The sequence below is a fragment of the Ochotona curzoniae genome, unplaced genomic scaffold, assembly GCF_017591425.1.
Source record: "Ochotona curzoniae isolate NIBS_2020 unplaced genomic scaffold, NIBS_Ocur_1.0 contig_1014, whole genome shotgun sequence".
Lineage (NCBI taxonomy): Eukaryota > Metazoa > Chordata > Mammalia > Lagomorpha > Ochotonidae > Ochotona > Ochotona curzoniae.
Window position 1 is genome coordinate 48,697,990 of NW_024464920.1, and position 22,823 is coordinate 48,720,812.

The window sequence follows — 22,823 nt, forward strand, 5'->3', positions numbered from 1 at the left end:
GTCTCCCCGAGCGAGGGGCCCTGCTCCGGGCGGCGCTCGTCGGCCCGGCCCCCCTCGGCCCTCGTCGGGCCGGCGAGCTCGGCGGGCGCCGGGCGTCCTCGCCGTGCCTCCGCTCCGCCGGCCGCCGCGCGATGTGAGGCGGAGGCGCCGGCCTGACTCGTCGGCTCGGGCGAGCTCTGCGCGGCCATTAGGGGCCGGTGCGGCGGCGGCGGCGGCGGCGGCGGCGGGAGGAGGAGCAGGGCCGGGAGGGTGGGGGCGCGGGCCCGGGAGGGGGCACCGGGAGGAGGTGAGTGCTGCTCGTCGCCTCCTCCTCCTCCTCCTCCTGCTCTCCCCCCCTTCTCGCCCCCGCCTCCTGGAGGCGATGAGAAGGAGGAGGACAGCGCCGAGGAGGAAGAGGCTGATGGCGGCGGCGGAGCTCCGAGAGACCTCGGCTGGGCAGGGGCCGGCCGCGGCGGGCCGGGGACCGCGCCTCTGAGAGCCGCGACTCGTCCGGGAAGTGGCCGCGGCCGACGCGCTCGGCGGGCCCGCGTTCCTGCGCTCCGCTCGGGCCTGCCCGCAGGCCCGGCCCCTCGCACTTGCCCCTACCTTTTTCTCTCGAGTCCGCATCCCTCTCCGGTCACCGCGAGCCGGCGGGGAGAGAGAGAGAGGGGGAAAAAAAAGGAACTTGGCCCGGCGCCCCCCCCACCCCTGCCGGCCTCGGGTGCCGGCCGAGCCCCCCGAGCTCACTCGACGGAGCGGGGCGGGCGCCTCGGGCCCGACCGGAGATTTTCCGAGGATTCTCGCCTTCCTCGCCGGCGTCTCCGAAAGAATTAAAAATGGCCGAGAATGTGGTGGAACCGGGGCCGCCTTCAGCCAAGCGGCCTAAACTCTCGTCTCCGGCCCTCTCGGCGTCGGCCAGCGACGGCACAGGTTAGTCGAGCGAGCCCCCGTCCTCCACGCTCCCGTGGGCTGCTGCCCGGCACCGTCCCTCTTCCGTATTCTCTCCCTCTCTCCCCGTTCCCTGCCCCTTCGTTAATTTTCAAGGTGTTTGAATGGGCCGGCCGGAGGCGGCCGGTGGCCCGACCATCTTCGTGGCTCGGCCGTGTCCGATGGGTGTCTGTCCTGGAGTGGGAGCTCGCGAGTGGGTGCTGCGTGGAGAGGGCCTTATTGTCCCCCGTGCACTTGGTCGGGGAGCTGCCGCTGCAGCCCTGTGTGCGGCTCTCCGTGGACTCGGGGAGATTTCAGACGTACCTTTTGGGGGTTGGTGATAAATGAGAAATTGCAAGCCCCTGCTTCTGCAATGCACTTATTCAGTTCTTTCTACCTCACACTCCTCTTTTTCAGGATTTTTTTTTTCCCTCTGTTGTACGCACTTTTCTAAGCAGGAATAAGGCATTAAAAAAAATCTTGCCTTCGTTGGAGGTCTGGATTTCAGATTTGATGTGAAGTTGAACCGAATTCTTTTACTTGCCATTGTCAAGCTTGCGTTTTTTTCTTTTTAAATTTTTGTATTTGCTTTGGGAATCAATATGGAGCGCAGTTCATTTTACATCCCTGCTTCTTTGGTGTGAGACCAAAATGTCTGATATTGTTTCTTTCCGAGGGAGACAGGGGCATTTTCCTTGCAGTTTGTAGTCAACTTTCTCGTTGGGGACGAGAGACACACGGTTTTGCGGAGTTACACAGCTGACAAGCTGCAGCCAGTGGAGTCCCACGTGAACCCTTTGTAGGGTCTGAACTGTGCCTCGGGTTGTTTATTGTGTGTGGTTTTGCCATCTTGCCCTTAAAACGTTCGGGGACGGAGACTTCCCTTTCCAAGCCCTGTGGATTCTTTCTCTGCCCTGCTGTGGACAGGTCCCTTTGTTAGGAATTCAGGGAGACCTCTGCCACCCTCCTCTTCCTCTTTCTCCCCTTACACTTTGCGTCAGGATGCTGTGCTGATGGCCCAGCCCTGGCTTGGCCACACGGGGTAGTGCCCAGCGTGGGGCATCGCAGGCGTCCCCTGCCTCTGCCGCCGTGCGCACAATGGAGCTGGAGGTGTAGGTGCCGCACGGGGGGGGGGTGACGGGGGGGGTGCCAGGGGGTGCCAGGCATACAGTTGTCGCTTTTTAAGAAAAATCCCCGTGAGGCCTTAGTTTGTTATCCTGAAGAAAGTGAGGAAGAGGCGTCTGCGCTGCGGAGTTCCTCGACCGGCCCTTGCTAACATTGCCTGTGCCCTGAACTTTGATCTGGACCAATTCCCTGCTGTTTCTTCAGGGATTTTTGTTGTTGTTGTTGTTGTTGTTTTGTAAGATTTTTCTTGAGAATTCATGCATACACATAGTATTGGATTCCTTGGCACTTGTGTCATTCACAAGAACTTTTGTAAGATAATGTTTAGGCATGTATCTGTTCCGCTGTAGACTTTGGTGAAGTGTGGTCATGGATCGACCATTTGAGTCAAGTCGGAATACTGTAGGGAAAAGTTTTAGGAACTTTGAGCCCAGAGCTGATGGAGCAGCTTGCCTTGGAGCTGTGTGGGAAGCTCGTTCAGTTGTCCTGCCGAGCTCTCACCAACCCGTGTCGGGGTCACCGGCTCATTGCTTGGCGTCTTTACCTGTGTAGTGCACAAAAACTGCTCTGCTACTGCAAGTATCTCTGAATAAATTCTAAGAGGCCCAGATATTGCCGGTGGATTTCTACAGTTACAACAAGCCTCAGCTCACGCTCGTTCACTCTTGGTATTGACTTTTTCTCGACTGTGTAGTGAGGGTTGAGTCGCACTCCCCACATTCCCGAATCGAGACCCGATTTCCTGAGTTCTTTGTACGGTTTCTGATTGTAAGCAGTCTTGTTTTGGATGAGAAGTGTGTGTAAAGTACCGTCCTCTGTGAACTAACTGCAGATTGGTGGTTGTTACGTGGTGATTTTTTTTTATTTGTTTGTTTTGCACTCAGCAATTTGTGTAATTTTCAGTCAAGTTGTATTGGAGTTACTTTTAAAACTCAGATGTTTCGAACTTGTAACTTAGATGTTTTTGCTGGAGTTGTCACTTGGATATTCTATATGTTTGCAAGGAAGTTATTCCTTGGTCCTCGGTTATGATTTTTTCCCCATAGAATTGGTAAAATAATTGCTGGATTCCAGAAGTTTTAAAAAATGATGTAAGCTTCTGAGGTTATTTGAGAGTTGCATTTACAAGAAAGAATACTAGGATCCAGGGAGTGACACACAAAACTATTAAAAGAGTCAGTCGAGCCTTCTGAGTCTCAGCTTAGGCACTGATGCAGCAGTACCCTGAGAAGCCCTTAGTACAAGTAAGTTGTGTTAAATTCAGGTTGTACGTGTTGGAATAAGAGGGAAAGATTTACTTTTATCTTTGTAATGTTTTTATTTGATCTGTTGAAAATTTTATTTATTTTGTTATGGTTAGGGCAAAATATTTGATAAATGAAAGAACTTCTTGTCCTGCTCTCCACTCCCCTCATCATAAAAGCTGGGTTTTTCACTTTTTTTAAATTGTATTTTGGCAATCTTTACATTGTTAATTAGGGTAAAAAGATACAAGGGCTAAAGGGAATATTGAGGGAGAAGCCCCACTCAGTCTCCGCCCCCCCACCCCCAGGTCCCGGATGTAGGGAGTACTCTGAGATCCTTGCTCAAGTGGTTTTGGTAGCTCACCAGTTATGCATTGCTGCCAGTCTCGCCACTCCAGGCATGATGAGGCTGTTGAAGAATCCACTGATTGACATAGTCCATCATAGAGTCTCCATTTGTCCAGTATTTCGTTGCCAACATATAGCTGTGGTGGTTGATTTACCTATCTTCCGTCTTTTCTTGGTTAAGGTTCTAAAGTCCGCCATTTCGATTGAGGGGATCCCCAAAGAGACTTTGAGGTGTTCCCAGACCAGATTCCTGTATGTGCTAGCAAGTACAAGGCCGACCACCGTCCATCACCCCATCAGCTGGTGGTTGCAACTGCTGGGTTGGGTCCATTTCCAGCGCAGTCTTCCACCGGAACCAGTGGGTGTTGGGGTCTATCCTGGTTCTGCCCATCACATACTCGGTCATCACATAAACCAGTGGGAGCTGCAGCCCAGTCAGAGCGACCCACAGTAACCCCCACCAGACCCGCCCCTACCCTGGTTGGTGACATTATTGACCAGAAAAGTTAGCAGCAGGTACAACTGATCATCCGTGAGTGTGACTCCGGTGCCTTCCCAGGTCTGCGAGCAGATCGTGCGCTTGTTACTAAACCCTGACTGCTGAGAGCACTCTGCAAGGACAGTCAAGCTGGGCAGAGCTCCTGCTCTGGGTGCAGCCTCCTGCCCTCACTGGATGTGTCAGAGTCGATGGGGAGTTTCTGCCTTTTTCTCCCTGCTGTGTCAGGGACACAGGGCAGATCCCATATACCTGCATTTGGAATGATGAATGGACTTGGTTGAGAAGTTGCTAGGATTTTTTAAATGTCAATTTTACTTTCATAAAATTCCACTGTATTAGTGATTTGTCATCATTTTTTTTTTCCTGAAGATTTATTTATTTTTGTTGGAAAGTCAGATTTGCAGACAGGAGAGACAGAAACATCTTCCATCTGCTGTTTCACTCCCCAAGTGGATGCAACAGCTGGAGCTGAGCTGATCCGAAGCCTGGAGCCAGGGAGCCTCTTCTGGGTTTCCCATGTGAATGCAGGGTCCCAAGGCTTTGGGCCGTCCTCTGCTGGTTTCCCAGGCCACAGACAGGGAGCTGGATGGGAAGTGGGATAACCTGGATGCGGACTGGATCGCAGCACAAGCAGGGCAAGGATTTAGCCACTAGGCTATCGTGCCGGGCCTGTGTGATTTGTAATTCCTAAGGAGAACATTTTTGATGGAGGTCCTTTATCACCTCCCCCTACCCCTGCGAAAGCTTTGAGATTGGCGATGCTTTTTTCTGAGGAGTGAATGTTGGAGTCGTGCTTGGAGTTTGCTCACGCCCCTCATTGGTGTTCACCTTCAACCTCTCTGACCATTACATAGTCTCAAGACCTGTAAGTTCATTGAGAGGACTGCCAGGAGGTTCTCTGATGGGTGGTGAAATGAACTGAGTTACTGTTGCCAGTGTTGTGTGTGTTACAGTGTGGGTGCCCTGATCCGAGGGAGGAGACAGGGAGCCAGTGGAGCATCCAGCGCAGGCTGGCCGGGGCGGGGCAGGGGCTCTGCCTCAGTTGCCTTTGACATGGGTTCTTCTGTTGTCTCCCTGCTCTGCAGTCTGTCTCATCAGGGGTAGAAAAACTGACCTGCTGAAAGTTAGCACCTGGCCATGTTGATAGGAACATTAACTGATAAATAGGAAAGGGGGAAAAATGTTGGGGCTACGAGTGGGAGTGCAAAATATTCTTTGTGGTATATTTACAGAAGCAGTTCAAAAGTTATTATGCCAGTTTGTATGCCCAACAATTAATGGAATTAATTGCTTTTGTGTGTTTGTCCAAATTTTAGTATTTCTTCCTTTTTGTAAGTTGAATTTGAATGTGGCAAAAATTAATGAAATTAAATAGACAAGTAAATATGCCAAATAAAACTGTTTTAACCATTGGATTTTTTAAAACAAGATTTATTTCTACTAGAAGGTCAGATAAACAGACAGGAAGATCTTCTGTCCACTGATTTATTCCCCAAGCGGCCTCAGCGGCTGGAGCTGCTCTAATCCGAAGCCAGGAGTCCAGAGCCTCTTCCGGTTCTCCAGGGTTCCAAGGCTTTGGGCCGTGCTCGACTGCTTTCCCAGGCCACAAGCTGGAAGTTGGATTGGAAGCAGGGCCTCCGGTACTAGATCCTGCACCCATATGGGATCTGGCACGTGCTGGCAGAGCACTTGTTTTTCATGGTAGCTGAAAATGACTTCAGCGCTGAACGTGTCTCTGGATGTGGAGTTGTTAGCGCCTGGAGTGAGGATCTACATCCTTGTCTTGTGTGGGTGCTCAACATGCTTGATTTCATCATCCTGGGCTGCACGGGCATTGGACGAGAAGTGACCAAACAGGGTAGCTAGGCTACCGTGCTGGGCCCAACCATTGGATTTTTTTTTTAAAAGATTCTTTTATTTTTTTTTATTTGATAAAGAGCAAGAGTGATCAATCGATATTCATCCACTGATTCATTCCTACAAATGGCCAGACTGAAGCCAGGAGTCTGGAATTCCATCTGGGTCTTCCACATGGGTGGCAGCTTCCCAAGTCCTTAGCCTGTCTGCTGCTGCTTTCCCAGGCACATGGGCAAGGAGCAGTCAGAGCTCACCTTTTCCCGTCGGATGCAGTGGCTTGATTGCAGTGCTGGTCCCTGAGCTTTGAGGTTTTTAGGAAGGGGTAGTTTGGAGAGTGAGAAAGTAAAAACTACTAGAAAAAAAGAGAATGCTAGGAAAAAGGTGTCAGTGTCCAACTTACTACTGGAGTTTACATTAAGTGTGACTCTTCAGGCAGTTACTTAAACCGTGTCTCAACTTCCTGTCTTACAGTAGCTACGGGGAGTTGTAGTGACAAATAAGTGAGAAATCTCTGAATAAAATCCCTAGGACAGTTCTTGCATGTGCTCAACTTTTTAAATATAAATGCTAAGTAAGCCAGAAGGAAAAGCAGCAGGGTTTTTTTGCTTTTGATTTTACAGATATATACATTGAATAAACAGAAAGCCAAGTACATAAAATTCCGCAGGAGCTGAATCTTGGAGCAGGCCTTCATGTGGTTAGCTTGTATTGCATCCACCTAAAGGTGAAGGTTTTTAGGACTGTGAGAATATGGGATACGGGTTCCATGGGGCCAGTATGTTACAGCAGGTGAGATTGCTGCCTGCGACACCACTCTCCTGGAACATAACTGGTTCAAGTCCCAGCAGCCCCACTTCCCATCCAGCTCCCTGCTTGTGGCCTGGGAAAGCAGTCGAGGACGGCCTAAAGCCTTGGGACCCTGGAGATCTATGTGGGAGACCCAGAAGAGCTCCTGGCTCGTGGCTTCAGATGGGCACATCTCTGGCATTGCGGTCACTTGGGGAGTGAAACGGCGGATGGAAGGTCTTCCTCACTGTCTCTCCTCTCTCTATATCCGCCTTTCCAATAAAAAGAAATAAATTTTTTTAAGGTGTATTTATTTTTATTGCAAAGTAAGATACACAGAGAGGAATAGAAACAGAATAATCTTCCGTCCAATGATTCACTCCCCAAGTGACCGCAAAGGCAGGTGCTGTGCTGATCCAAAGCCAGGATCCAGGAACTTTCCTCTGGGTCTCCCATGTGGGTGCAGGGTCCCAAGGCCTATGGATGGGAAGTGGATGCTGGATGGGAAGTGGAGCTGCCGGGATTAGAACCGGCGCCCATATGGGATCCCGGTGCGTTCAAGGTAAGGACTTTAGCTGCAAGGCCACCACGCTGGGCCCAAGAAATAAATCTTTTTTAAAAAAAGAAAGTAAATGAATTAATCACACTCGTAACTCAGTACATCTTTTTCTTTAAAAAGTTATTTTTATTCGAAAGGCAGAGTTACAAAGAGGAGGAGAGGCAGATCTCTTGATTGCCCCACCCCCACTCCCCAGATTGCTGGAGATAGATGCTCTCCAAGCGGGTGCAGAGGCCGGAACTGAGCTGATCCGAAGCCAGGATCCAGGCGCTTCTACATTTCCCACACAGGTGCAGGGTCCCAAGGCTTTGGGCCATTCTCAGCTGCTTTCCCAGGCCACAAGCAGGGAGCTGGATGGGAAGCAGAGCCTCTGGGCACATGAACCAGTGGCCATATGGGATAAAGCTAGGACTTTAACCATGCAGAGGCCCCCGGATAGCTATCCTTGAGTTTTGTCTGATCTTGGATCTCTGGGATAGAGGTGGGGATAGTAAGAATGACCCAAGGTTGGATTAAGAGAGTTCTTTTAAAAACCTCCTGGGAGAATTTAAAAATACCATGCGTGCTGTGTGAATGTATGATGCTCACGTGAAGCCCGAGTGTGGTCTGTTGAAGGTGCCGTCCTGCCTGGCTGAGTGCGGTGTGAGGGGTAAGAGCTGTGCAAGTGCGTGAGCGTTCATGACTTTGCAATGGTCATGGTTCAGTCAACCTGCATGGATGGGGCCGAATTGTACCTGAGGTGATTAAAATGAGTGATTTGGGAAGAAGCAGGGTTACATAGGCGATGAAGCACTTGGTTTAGGTTTCTAACTGTGGCATAGGGGAGTTCTTACTATAGAACATGCTACGTTACTAATTGATTATTAGGTAGTGAGAGACAGGAATCCAGATGACCCACAGTGGAGGCCGCTGGGTGGTAGATGAGGCGTTGGCATGCCGAGTTACATCTTGGGATTGTATAGTTGGCCTGAATAAAGCAGTCACTGTTTACCTGTTTCTCAGTTCAGCTGGTGCACTGAGTAACTACACGGTAGGCATTGGAGATTAACGATGCGTTAGTGTGCTTTCTGCTCTCAAATCCTTTAGGGATATGACAGAATTGGTGTATGAATGATTCACTTTTCCCCATGCTCTGATAACTTACAAAGTTTTGGTTGAAGGTGGTATAGAGATCTTTTCTGGCACTGATTTTGAGATATTGTTAGAAAATCTCAGAGAACATGTATAATTGATAGGGTTGATGGAGTGGAAAGTGGGGAAAGGTTGGAGGGCAATTTCAGATGGAGTAAATACAGATGATTCTTACGGAACTAGAACACACTGGGGAATTTTCATGGAAGACAGAAAAGGCTGTTGGAGACCTTTTATAAAAAGCATGTTAAGGGTCTTACCATTTATTTTAACAGAATCAAGATTTTTAGGAGTACAGGCCAGACACTGTAGCTTAGCAGCTAAAGTCCTCATTTTGCATACATCAGGATCCCATATGGGTGCTGGTTCTTGTCCCAGCTGCTCCACTTCCCATCCAGCTCCCTGCCTGTGGCCTGGGAAAGCAGTTGAGGACGGCCCAAAGCCTTGGGACCCTGCACCTGTGTGGGAGACCCAGAAGAAACTCCTGGTTCCTGGCTTCGGATTGCCTCAGCTGCAGCCGTTGTGGCCACTTAGAGAGTGTATCAGCAGACAGAAGAGCTGTCTGTCCTCTCTGTATGTCTGACTTTCTAATAAAAATAGATAAATCTTGAAAAAAAGAAATTTAGGAGTAAGAGCAGTAAGGTTGGGAAGGACTCATTCTGGAGGTGAATATGTAGGATAAGTGGCAGGGGAAAAACAAAGACACAGAGTGTGTTATGGGGAAGGAGTGAGGAAGAGAGAGATGCATCCACTGCTGTGAGTGGGCTGAGAAGCCGGGCCTCCATCGGACTGGCCGGGGTGGTGAGGCCGTGGGGTTACCACGTGGGTCGCCGCGGTCTGAGCACTCAGCCTCTCTGCAGTTGGCTTCGCAGACACGTCGGCAGGAGCCCAGGCCGGAAGCACCAGGACACAGGGCAGTCCAGGTTGTGGCTTCATTTTTGCCACAGCGACAACTTTTGTTTTCCTTTTTCTTATTTGTGTATGAAAAGCAGAGTGACGAAGAAATAGACCTTCTGTCTGATGGTTCACTCCTCAGATTGCTCCAGGGCCACGGCTGGGCAGGACAGAACCAGGAGCCTGGAACTCCACCTAGGTCTCCCAGTTTGGGGGCAGGAATCCAAGTACATGGATCGTCCTCACAGCTTTCCCACAGGAATGAGCTGGGAGCTGGATCAGAAAAGTCTGCCTCGGACCGGTGCGCACTCACAAGTTGCTGGTGTTATGGGGGGCCCACTTCACTCTGCCACAAGTGTGGGCCCCTAATTTTCCTTCTGTTGAAATGAGCTTATCATTTGCTTGGAAGTTTCAGGTAAATTATAATGACCATTGTGTACTGCCAAGATTCACAATTAATTAACCAGTTACATATATATGGAATTCATTTGTTTTCTCTTGTTTAGTGCTATACAATTTTTTAGAAAATTTTTTTAAAGGAATATGAGAGTTTTTCCACTTAGTATTGTGTGTGTGTATCACTGGAGCAAGTTCCAGCATTTACTCAAAATCGAGAAATGTTCAATTTAATGGTACTTAAGTAGCATAGAATTCAGTTTGAAATACACATGTAATTGAATCATATCTGTAAGATATTTAGGTATTTGAAAACGTTTCAGAAAGAAATGGCGACAGACTCTTTCCATCTGCTGGTATAACTCGTTAGAACGGACACGGACCAGGCCTCCCACGTGAGTGGCACTTGGGCCGTTAACGGAGCTGCATCGGAGTGGAGCACCAAGACTCAAACCAGAGCCCCTGTGGGATGGCAGCAGTGCAGGGGACAGTTGTATTCTCTATGCCAAAACAGACCCCAAGCTGAGTCTCAGAGAGGGATTTTAAAGATCGTGTTATCCTCAGAGCTGGTGTTATGTCGCAAAGTGTCACTGTATCGGTAAATCAATAAAGAACAAGGCAGATAGTCAAACTGAAACGGTTAAATGTGGGTCTCAGGTCACCATCAGTTTCACTCAGTTTCTATTTAAATTTTAAGACTAGTGTTGTTGAGGCTTAAGAATCAACTTAGAAGGCATGGGTATACCTTCTGAGGTCATGTTTGTATTTTGAAATTTGCTTGTAATTCTGCCCTTTGCTTCTGGGTTTCAGATACATCAGCTGCCAGCATGCATGGCTGTGTGGGTCTGTACAGTGCAGCAATATCTCTGGTGCAAATGTATATAAAACAGGCTTTTTCAAGTGTATTACAAGTTGTTCCTTTCTTCCTAACGTGGTTATTTTAGTTTTATTAACATTTCTTCAGATTATGTGTTTTGAAATAGTTGTATCTTGTCTCTTCTTGAAAGGTCGGTTTGTGTGATCAGGTCAATTTTGGTCATTTGCAGGAGAATAGAATGCTGTTTTGTGTTTAAGATTTTATGTTTATTGGAAAGACGGAGAATTAAATCTCTTGTCTACAATTTTTTTCCCCCAAATAGTCACAGTTGCCAGGACTGAAAGACCATAGCCAAGAACCAGAGGCTTCTTGCAGTCTCCCATGTGGGTGGCAGGAGCCCAAGAGCTTGGGCTGTCCCAGCTCCTTTCCCAGGCACGCTAACGAGCACGGAGCCGTGTCTAGCTCTGGGACTAGATACAGTTCATATGGGATGTGGGTACTGCATGTGGCACAGTACTGGCTTTGAAAAACCTGATTTTAAAATACTGAGTGGTGGTTAGGAAAATTGTTTGAGTCTGGTGAATTTATAAGATTTGCAGGGCCCGGCACGATAGCATAGTGGTTAAAGGCCTTGCCTTTGAATGCGCCGGGATCCCATATGGGCACCAGTTCTAATCCGGCAGCTCCACTTCCCATTCAGCTCCCTGAAGGTTTGCAAAATTCACCTCAAGGTGAATTTTCAAGGTTACAGTGTTTTAGAATTCCATGCATCCAAAATGTCCGATATAAACAGAGCTGCCCCCAGACCAACAAGAGCAAGAGGTCAGGTCGTTATCTCAGTATGTCAGGCTTTATTGGAATTGCTTAATGCTATGTGGATTTGGCTCCCCCCCCCCCCCCCCCCCGTTTCTTTTTTTTATTAAATCCGTCCTGGGTTAGGGTCTCGGAATGTTCTGATCGTTGCTCACCTTCTGACTGACTTTGCTCCTCCCCCCCCCCTTTTTTTATGAATTGTTGCACTGGCTGCCCTTCTCACTCCCCCTTCCAACCTGAGATTTTGTTCTTATTTTCTTTTTTTTTTAAAAGCTTTCATTGTATCAAAATTTTTTAAAGACTTAATTTTATTGGCGAGGTTTATAAACTTTCCAAGTTGCCCCAATGGCTGGAGCTGAGCTGATCTGAAGCCAGGAACCTGGAGTTTCTTCTGGGTCTCCCTCGTGGGTGCAGGGTCCCAAGGGCTTGGGCTGACTGACTGCTTTCCCGGGCCACAAGCAAGGAGCTGCTGATGGGAAGGGGGTGTATAGGACGCAAATGGCACCTGTATGGAATCCCAGCGTGTTCAAAACAAGGACTTTGGCCACTAGGCTACCGTGCTGGGCCCTTGTTCTTTCCGCCGACCAATCTTACACGTCCTCTGACCTCACATTGGGTTAGATTTAAAATCTGGTCTGCTTATTTTCTTTAAGACTTGTTTATTTGAGAGGCAAGGGAAGAGAGGGGGAAAAAACTGTGAACTCACAGGTTCACTTCCCGTGAATTTGCAGTAGCCAGCACTGGCCAGAGCCTCCTGGTCTACCCTGTGGCTGCAGGGAGTTGAGCACCGGGCCGCCTGCTGCCTTCCCAGGGGCATTAGCCGGAAGCTGGATCTGAAACTCAACAAAGATCTCAAATTCACACTCCTGTACGGGTTGTTGGTGTTGTAAGGGGCAGCTTAACCTGGTCCCATTTTCATTATTTTAGAAAACATTTTAACTCCATGGAGAAATTTAGAAGGGGAGAGCCTGTGGGTGATTATCTTCCAAGTGGGTCCTTAAGAACTGACGGGCTTTAGAATAACAATGGGCATTTTGCTTAGTGAACACAGTTTAAGAGCAGAATTGATTTACTAGTACTAAAGTACAAAAATAAACCTATTTTCCACACACCACGTATGAGCCTTCTCGGTAGGGCAGTGTGCAGTGGCGGTCGTTAATGTAGTCAGTGAGATGCTAAGCTTGCTTCCCTGTTGGAGCACATTCTGATTGGTGCTGGTTAGTGCAGTTTGTAAGATAATATTGCTTAGGATCGTGCCTGGCAGTGTGGCCTAGTGGCTAAAGTCCTAACCTTGAACGCACCAGGATCCCATATGGGCACCGGTTCTAATCCTGGCAGCTCCACTTCCCATCCAGCTTCCTGCTTGTGGCCTGAGAAAGCAGTCGAGGACGGCCCAAAGCTTTGGGATCCTGCACCCGCGTGGGAGACCTGGAAGAAGTTCCTGGATCAGCACAGCATCGGCCGTTGCGCTCACTTGGGGAGTGAATCATCAGACGGAAGATCTTCCTCTCTGTCTCTCCTCCTCTCTGTGTATCTGACTTTCCAATAAATAAATAAATCTTTTAAAAAAATATTGCTTAGGATCTTCATTTTGAAGATTGTTTCATCTGTGTTTCGTGGGTTATGATGTTGATCTCATTTTCCCTGTTTGGTGGAATTACCTGGTAACTGCTACAGGATTACAAGAAATGTGGAAAGCACCACAGGTGATGTGTGGAATTAGCATGTAATTATGAAAAGCGTGCTTTGACTCAGCACTAGTTTAACCCAAACCTAATTTTGCTTAAATTGTCATGTTTCAAAAATACATGTCCCATCAAAAATAAAAATAAATCATAAACATTAAAAAATACATTGTTCATTTGATAAATACTGTGCTTACTTTTCAATTCAGATTTAAATCTGCTTTTAGTCACATTTTTGTTTATGAAGATTTACTCATTTTTATCGGAGAGTCAGATATACAGAGAGGAAGAGAGACGGAGAGGAAGATCTTCCGTCCAATGATTCACTCCCCAAGCAGCCACAACAGCTGGAGCTGAGCTGACCGAAGCCAGGAGCTTCTTTGGGTCTCCCACATGGGTGCAGGGTCCCAAGGCTTTGGGCCCTCTGCTGCTTTCCGAGGTCACAGGCAGGGAGCTGGATGGGAAGCAGGGCTGCTGGGATTAGAACATGTGCCCATATGGGATCCTGGTGTGTGGAGGGTGAGGACTTTAGCTGCTAGGCTACCGCGCCGGACCAAGAGTCACGTTTTTATGTCATTGTTTAGCTTGAATGGACACTCAGGTGAAGAAGCCCTGTTACTTAGAGTAATGTTATATTGGGATATGACTTAAGGCTTACAGGGACTTGTCAAGCCTGTTGTGTAGAAGCATCCTGTTGATGATGTTCTTTGATATTCTGATTGTTTATCTGAGAGGAAGCAACCACTGACTCCTGTCCTAATCCAGCAGCCAAGGCTGGACTGGGCTGTTAAAACTGGGAGTTTAGAACCCAGTCTAGCTCTCCCAGAAAGTGATGGGAGGCGGTTGCCTGGGGTCCCTGCAGCAAAAAGCCCAAGGCAGGAGTGAAGCTGGGGGGCAGCCCTGGGCCGTGCGCTGGGAGGCCAGGGCATCCCACCCCCTGCTCTGACTGCTACTCTGAGCTATAGGACATGCTTTTTCTTTTTTGAGAGGAAAAGAGATTTTCCATCTGTTGGTTCATTCCCCAAAATGACTGTAACAATAGGGGCTGAGCCAGGGCAGCCTGGCGCTCCAGCCTGGTGTGGCGTGGGAATGCAGGCTCCCGGGCTTGCCGTGTACTCTGGCTTTCCCAAGCACATGGGAAGCACATGGAGAAGTGGTCGGCTCAGACTCACACTGGCCCCCGTGTGGAATGCTGGCACTGCAGGGAGCCATTTAACCTAGAGTACCACAGCTTGGCTCTCCACTACTAATAGAGACTTGATATTCTATAAAATGAAACAGTATAATAGCATATAAAATATAATCGTCTGGAAATACAATTTAAATTTTGTTAAGACTTCTCAGTTTTGGGCCTGGCGCCATGGCCTAATGGCTAAAGTCCTTGCCGGGATCCCATATGGGCGCCGGTTCTAATCCTGGCAGCCCCTCTTCCCATCCAGCTCCCTGCCTGTGGCCTGGGAAAGCTATCGCCTGTGAAGTATTAAATGTTAGCTGTTACCTAATACCTGAGCATGTGCTGCGTGGTGTGGGTAGTGTCAGTATGCCTTAACAGAGCCCTAATCCTTGAGATCCGTCAAAGTTGGTAAAGAAGTATAGCAAAAAACAGAGCTAGTTGAGATTATAACCAAGTGAGCCATTGGCGAAAATAAGAGTAATCGGTGTCAGTCATAGAGTTAAAACCTCATGTAATAGTTATACCATCTAGATCTGTCAGAGTTGTTAGGTTTACTGTTAAAAAAAAAAAGTATATCAAACTTCAACTCTGATTTTTGAGATCTGCCGTGTTTCATGGTAAAGTCTGAATATACGATGGAAACAAAATGCAGCAGATTTGCTCTAGCAGATGTTAAGTAAAATCCTAGAGAGATTTTTCTGTTACTGAAGCCAGTTCCTTCTCCGGCATCACATACATGACCACAGATTAACACGAGTAAAATTTGGTACTGGCATTGTGGTACCACAGGGTAAGCCATAAGATGCAAAACCACGGTCTCATGTACGCATTGCTTTCTAGCCGTCTGTTTCCCTCTGGCTCCCTGCTAATGTGCCCGGGAAATAGTCAGCGAGTGGCTGATAACCCAAGGACTTGGTCCTCCATCACCTGCCTATGTAGGAGACCTGCGTGAAGTTCTAGGTTCCCGGCTTCAGCTTGGACTTCTGAAGCCATTCCACCTGTGAACCAGCAGGTGGAAGAACTTTCTAACTCTGCCTTTCAAGTAAATAAGTCAGTCTTTCATTTCTTTAATTTATTTTTATTGGAAAGTCAGATGCACAGAGAGGAAGAGAGACAGAAAGATCTTCCATCCGATGATTCACTCCCCAATTGAGCGCAACAGCCGATGCTATGCCGATCCACAGCCAGGATCCAGGAACTTCTTCCGGGCCTCCCACGCGGGTGCAGGATCCCAAATCTTTGGGCCGTCCTCGACTGCTTTCCCAGGCCACAGCAGGGGGCTGGATGGGAAGTGGAGCTGTCGGGACACAAATCAGCACCCACATGGGACCCCAGCACAATTTAAGATGTATGTATTTGAAAGGTGGTGTTGGAGAGGGAGGGACACAAAGGTCCTCATGTGCGGTCCACTCTGTGAATGGCTGCAGTGGCCAGTGCTGGGTCAGGCCGAAGCAGGAGCTTGTTCCCTGTCTGTGGGTTTAAGGGCCCAGGCATCGAGCCATCTGCTGCTGCGACATTAGCAGGCAGCTGGATGCGAAGTGGAGCAGGTACATCATGAATGAGCCCATACAGGATGCCGGCACTGCAGCCTAACCTGCTAGACCAAGCACTGGCACTTACGTATGCACTTTTGAACAGTGTAATAATACGTGTAGAAATCATGAGAGCCTTATCGCTGTGCCCGCCCGAATGTGTCTGTATTTAATGACAGCAAGGTTATAGAGATCTTACTTGTTTTCTCCCCAGGCTGAAGTCAGGAGTTAGGATTATGATCCTGGGGGTCAGGGGAGGAGGGTTGCATTGTGGGTTGCATTGTAGGGCAGCCAGTTAACCATTTGCAATATGAACGTTCCATATGGACAGCAGTGTAAGTCCCAGCTGCTCCACTTCAGCTCACTTCTGCTGTGCCTGGAAAATGGGAGAAAGACCCGGATGCTTGGGCCCCTGTCTCCCGTGTGGGAGACCGTGTGCGGTTCCCTGGCTCCAGCATCTGTGGTCTCCTGGAAGAACCAATGGCTGGAAGAGATTGCCCGTTCACTCTACCGCTTTCCAGCTCAGACTCTCAAGTGGCCTTGACCGTGTGTGTGGACTTCCTGTTCACACTGCTGCTTCCCTGGAAGCTGTTAGATTGTGTTTCCACACCACTGAATCTGTTGGTCGGTATTGGACAGTATCTTCAGTGAGGGTTTTTGGGTGATATTTTGTTTAGATAATGTTCACTTTTGCAAACACTGTGAGTTTTTCCCCTTGTTTTATCATAAACAGTGCTTTAAAATTTGTTTCTAATCATTGTTGCCCATTTACCGAGGTTTGCTAACCTCTTTATCGAGTCCTGCTTAGCATTTACATGAAACTACAAGCCATTGGTGTACTTGCTTCGAATTTTAGTGAGCAATGACATCACCTGTACGAAGATGTTTCTTTTTTTAAAGAAGTTGTCATTTTCCTCCCATTTCTCTATCTTGATAATCCAGAATTGAGTAGAACTAGTTGTGCCTTTACTGATACTAAAGAGATTTAACATTTGTCCAGGAGGCATATTTACTGTCAATTACATTTTGGGAGAAAAATGTTAATTTAAAAAAATGCCTCTAATTCCTTCTGGCTTTGGAGTTTTGTTTTTATATTGTAGTTACGTATTAAGTTCTGTTTATTGCTTTCCTTGGAGTCATTGAAATGAATCTTAAATTTTCTTTGTTCTGTGTAACGAATGTAATTTTTTTTTTTTACGAAAAAGATGTGTTTATTGAGGTGTTACAGCAGGAGAGGCAGAATTGCCTTGATGTGCAGGTTCACTACCTCCTCGCCTTTTTCTTTTTTCTTAAATTTATTTTATTTTTATTGGGAAATCAGATACACAGAGAGGAAGATCTTTCATCCATTGATTCACTTCCCAAGCGGCTGCAACGCCTGGTGCTGCACCAATTTGAAGCCAGGAGCCCAGAGCCTCTTCCAGGTCTTCCACATGGGTACAGTGTCCCAAGGCTTTGGGCTGTGCTCAGCTGCTTGCCCAGGCCACAAGCAGGGAGCTGGATGGGAAGTGGGGCTTCTGGGTTTAGAACTGGCGCCCTTACGGGATCTTGGCGCATGCAAGACAAGGACTTTAGCCATTAGGTTCCCACATAGGGCCCCTCTTCCCTAACTCCTGATTTAAATCCTAGCTCTTCCCATTCCCCTCCCTGCCACTCATCATGCCATATCTTGGAGAAACAGGGATATCCAAGTTACATGTCCTGTATAATCTGTTGGATTAAGGATTAGTGGTTTCTTAGAAATTATTGTTTGTTTTTTGTTTTCTACATAATGTTGATAGTGTGGCTTGTTATGTTTTGCTCTTTTTTAGCCCTCTCGGAAGTTTAGATTTTATTATTCCCTTCAAAGAAATAACTTCTAACTTTGTTGTTATCCTTTTATTTATCACTTTCCTTTATTTTTAATTTCTTATCTTTAGTTGTCTTATTCCTACTGTTTTTAGTATCGTAACTTGGATACTGAGCCTATTTGTTAGTCTTATCCTCCAGCATAAGCCTTTAATTTTTTAGTGAAGTGGAGAGCAGTGTGAAGGCCCCTGCCTGATGTGGACATTAGGTGTGAACGCAGCAGGTACAATTTTGTTTTTTAGGATTGATTTATTTTTATTGGAAAGGCAGATTTACAGAGAAAAGGACATAGAAAGATCTTCTGTCCTCTGGCTTGCTCCCCAAATACCACAGCAGCTAGAGCGCCGAGTCATTTGGAAGCCATGGTCTCCGCCATGGGTACAGGGTCGTAAGGCTTTGGGCCATCGTCTGCTTTCCCAGGCCACAATCAAGGAGCTGGATGGGAAATGGAGCGGCTGTAACTGGAACCAGTGCCTTTATGGGATCCTGACATTTTGCAAGGAGTGCTGCATTAGCCAATTGAGCCATTGCACTGGGCCTAAGCCTTTACATTTCTTTAAGCTAAGAATACTCTGTATTATTTTTATTTGAAAGGAGAGGCTGGTTCACCTTCCTGGTTCACTCAGCAGTCAGACTGAGCCACATTTTACCCAGGTTTCCCCATGGATAGCTGGGACTCTACCATTTATCATGATCTCTTGCATAGTAGGATGCTCACTACCGGAAAGCTAAACGGGGCCACGACTAGAACCTGGGTGCTGCCTCTGGAGCTGTGGGTGCTCCAGCAAAGACTGAGACAGAGGGGTTTGGGCAGACAGAGATTTGCTGGTTCACTCCCCCAACTGCTTGCAATATCGGTTAGCAGGGAGCTAGAGTGGAAGCAGCTGGGACTCAGACTGGTGTCCTTATGGGGTGCCAGCACTGCAGCCTGAGGATGACTGTGCTCTGCCACCATGCAACCCTGGGTATATGCTGGAGAGAAGAAATATGCAGAAATTAACTACAGATAATGTCTTATAATTTAGGAATATAATTTCATTCAGTTCTGGTGTGATCACATGCTTACTGTGTTGAGCATCAGGTAAGAAATCCGTTGTAGTAATATGCCATGTCCTTTCTAAAGAGCTAAAAGTCTGGTGGCATGGGTGTGGTGAGAGGTGACAGGCTGGGAGAGTGGATTTGGCAGCAAATAGCCCTGTGATTTCAGTGACATGACTGACGGCTTGTAGGAGCAGGAGGGGCATGGAGAGATCCTCTAAGGTGTCAGAAGTAACTGGATCAAGTGGATCATTAAGGCTTGTTTGCAACAGATGGACAAGATTGATGAGATAATCTGTTCTAGATTGCAATTACCTTAAATTCTTGCTAGTGACTCCTTTTCTTAAGATTTGTTTCTTTTCTATTGGAAAGTCAGTTAACGGAGAGAAGGGGAGACAGATCTTGCATTCACTAGTTCACTCCCCAAATGGCTGCAAGGGCTGGAGCTGAGCTGATCCGAACCGAGAGCCAGGAGCTTCTTTCTGGGTGTCCCACATGGGTGCAGGGTCCCCAGGCTTTGGGCCGTCCTCGACTGCTTTCCCAGGCCACGGGCAGGGAGCTGGAGCAACTGGGATATGCACTGGCATCCACATGGAATCCCAGTGGATATAAAGCAAGCACTTTAGCCAACAGGCTACTGTACTGGGCTGTGATAGTGCCTTTTTAGTGTGCAAACTGGAAAGTTAAAGAAAGCTCAAACTTAAAAAAAAAATTAGTATTAATTTACTTATGGAAAAGTCTGTGGAAAGTGAGGTTAAAGACCCACACATCTATAAATAGATCAGTAAGGAACAATTTTGCCACAAGACCATTTGGTGATGCCTGGGGGGACCTTTCCATTTTAGTTGCTGCAGTTGGAGCACAGACAGGTGCTGTTGACAAGCAGAAACTAGAGATCTGCTGAGTGTATTTTCGGGCTCTCCAGGCCCAGCACTGCAGCCTTAGCGGCTAAAGTTCTCACCTTGACTGCGCCAGGATCACATATGGGTGCTGGTTCTAATCTCGGTGGCCCAGCTTCCCATCCAGCTCCCTGCTTGTGGCCTGGGAAAGCAGTCGGGGACAGCCCAAAGCTTTGGGACACTGTACCTGTGTGGGAGACCCCAAAGAAGTTCCTGGCTCCTTGCTTTGGATCAGCACAGTTGCGGCCACATGGGGAGTGAATCAGCGGACAGGGGCTCTTCCCCTCTGTCTCTCCTCCTCTCTATATATTTCTGACATTACAATAAAAATAAATAAATCTTTTTTTTAAAAAAAAGCATGCTCTCCCCTCACCAGAACAAAAAACCTAGCCAGTCCCAAATACTGATAAGATTGAAAATTGAGTAATTGTGTCTAGCATGCTGGATCAGTGGCTGAATCCTAACCTTGCAAGTACCAGAATCCCATATAGTGCCAGTTCGTGTCCCAGCTGCTCCACTTCCCATCCAGCTCTCTGCCTGTGGCCTGGGAAAGCAGCAGACGATGGCCCAAAAAGTGTTGGACCCTGCACCTGCATGAAAACCCAGAAGATGCTCCTGGCTCCTGGCTTCAGATCTACTCAGCTCCAGCCGTCAGCCATTTGGGAAGGGAACCAACAAATGGAAGATCTTCCTGTCCGTCTCTTTCTCTGCATAAATCTGATCTGCATTTCCAATAAAAAGAAAAGAATACACCTGGAAGATTGTGTGTTCATCTGTAATTGCTGTCTGTGTGGGAGTTGGCTGAGGATGTTGTAGACGGGAGTGTGTGCTCCTCTACCCTGCTCCGGCTGGACTTTGGTCGAGGAAAGCTGTCCTCACTTGGTTTTACATACTTGGCAGTAGATGCTGCAGTAGAACCTTGGGGAACACAGGGTCTACAAAGCGCGAGTTTTTGCAGGTCATTTATTTTCTTAATGATTATGAACTCACAATTTTTGCTTTAAATGCATTGAGTTTGTATATACATAAATTGTTTTAAGCTGAATCTTGAATGTTCATACTACATTATTTTTCTTTCAATATAAACTTTCAACTCAAGAAATGTCAAGCTAACATTTGGTCTTTTTTACTTTTTAGATAAGTATTGAAACATGTTGCTATAACTAATCCCATTTACTCATTGAAGTATAGCAAGAAAAAAATTAATGTAAATAGTAAATGTTTGGATATGATATACAATGTTTTTTAAAAATAGAATGTGGAACAGTTTTTTCTTCTGTTCGACTTTAACATGGATCTTTTCTCTTTGCTTTTAGATTTTGGCTCATTGTTTGACCTGGAGCACGACTTGCCGGATGAATTAATCAACTCCACAGACTTGGGACTGTCCAATGGTGGGGATATCAGTCAGCTTCAGACAAGTCTTGGCATAGCACAAGATGCAGCCTCTAAACACAAGCAGCTGTCGGAATTGCTGCGTTCTGGTAGTTCCCCTAACCTCAACATGGGGGTCGGTGGCCCAGGCCAAGTCATGGCCAGCCAGGCCCAGCAGAACAGTCCTGGACTAGGTTTGATAAATAGCATGGTCAAAAGCCCAATGGCACAGGCGGGTTTGACTTCTCCCAACATGGGGATGAGCACTAGTGGACCAAATCAGGGTCCCACGCAGTCCACGGCAGGTATGATAAACAGTCCAGTCAGCCAGCCTGCCATGGGAATGAGCACAGGGATGAATGCTGGCATGAACCCTGGGATGCTGACTGCAGGCAACGGACAGGGGATGATGCCTACTCAAGTCATGAACGGTTCACTTGGAGCAGGCCGGGGACGACCAAGTATGCAGTACCCGAATCCAAGCCTGGGAAGTGCTGGCAGCCTGCTGTCGGAGCCGCTGCAGCAGGGCTCGCCCCAGATGGCGGGACAGCCAGGACTGAGGGGCTCCCAGCCCCTGAAGGTGAGTGCAGCTTGGGTTTGTGTGCGTGGTAGCTGTGCATCGGGAGGGGTGGATGTCCTCTGTTGTCTGGTGGAGGCAGTGCGAACCCACCTTGCAGGGTGGACAGCCGCAGAGAATCCCAAGTGCTGACTCTTCTTTCTGTTGGTGGTGTGGCTTCTCCTTTGTCTTCCCTCCCTCCTTTCTTTCTTGCCTTCCTTACTTCCTTCTAGGATTAATGTTATTTTTGGAACTCTCTGTTCGGTGTCTTGGCTTTTGCCAAGTAGTATTTAAAGAATGTTTAACTCAAAAAGTTTAGCTCTCCAGTCTGACACATGTCTATTTGAAAATGTGTTAGCAAGTGTAACAGGTACGGAGGACTGGGTGAGTGGGTCATGAGTTGTGAAATAGGATGAGGGAATCCCCATGGGGAGAAAGGCTTTAACTGTCATTCTGAATTTTAATTTACTTTGCTTTTATTTATTTAGCTTTTTGATTTATTACTATTCTTATTAATTTGAAAGGCAGAGTTACAAAGATGGAGATCTTTTGCCCCTTGGTTTACTACCTCGAATGGCTGCTACAGCCAGGACTGGGCCAGGCTGGGACCAAGAGATGCCTCTGTAGCTCCTGTGTGGGCTCAGGTCTCTGAGCACTTCTCTCTCTCTCTTTTTAAGATTTATTTATTTTGGGCCCGGCGCAATGGCGCAAGTGGTTAAGGTCCTCACCTTGCACGCCCGGGATCCCATATGGGCACCGGTTCTAATCCTGGCAGCCCCGCTTCCCTTCCAGCTCCCTGCCTGTGGCCTGGGAAAGCAGTCGAGGACGGCCCAAAACTTTGGGACCCTGCACCTGCGTGGGAGACCCAGAAGAGGCTCCTGGCTTCGGATCAGCATGGCATCAGCCGTTGCGCTCACTTGGGGAGTGAATCATCAGATGGAAGATCTTCCTCTCTGTCTCTCCTCTCTGTATATCTGACTTTGTAATAAAAATAAATAAATCTTTTTGGTCCCAAGGCTTTGGGCCGTCCTCAACTGCTTTCCCAGGCCACAAGCAGGCAGCTGGATGGGAAGTGGGGCTGCCGGGATTAGAACAGGCACCTGTATGGGATCCTGGCATGTTCAAAGCGAGGAGTTTAGCTGCCACGCCACACCGCTGGGCCTTTTTTTTTTTTTTTTTAATCTATATTTAAAGTTTTCTGGGGTAATTTAAACAACAATAACATTACAATGAACAATCTATTATAGTGACAGATTTCCCAAATGTGTTAGGTCTTATTTTTTGTATTAAAAAAAAAAGCCTGAGTGAACTTGGTGGGAAAGACAAGGAACTGAATAGAACA

The 22,823-nt window shown here is 47.6% G+C and overlaps 1 protein-coding gene across 4 annotated transcripts in view; it reads left to right on the forward strand.

Moving 5' to 3' along the window:
• Positions 1-282: 282 nt before the first annotated feature.
• Positions 283-22,823, forward strand: part of EP300 (E1A binding protein p300) — a 66,367-nt gene continuing 43,826 nt past the window's right edge. For 2 of the 4 annotated variants that reach the window (XM_040986608.1, XM_040986625.1), the window contains exons 1-2: positions 284-909; positions 20,868-21,505. In XM_040986608.1, the coding sequence (XP_040842542.1) occupies positions 816-909; positions 20,868-21,505 (732 nt within the window). In that variant the 5' untranslated portion in view covers positions 284-815. Of the gene's footprint in view, positions 910-20,867; positions 21,506-22,823 lie in introns of all 4 variants that reach the window. The other 2 variants (XM_040986615.1, XM_040986635.1) reach the window with 2 other exon arrangements.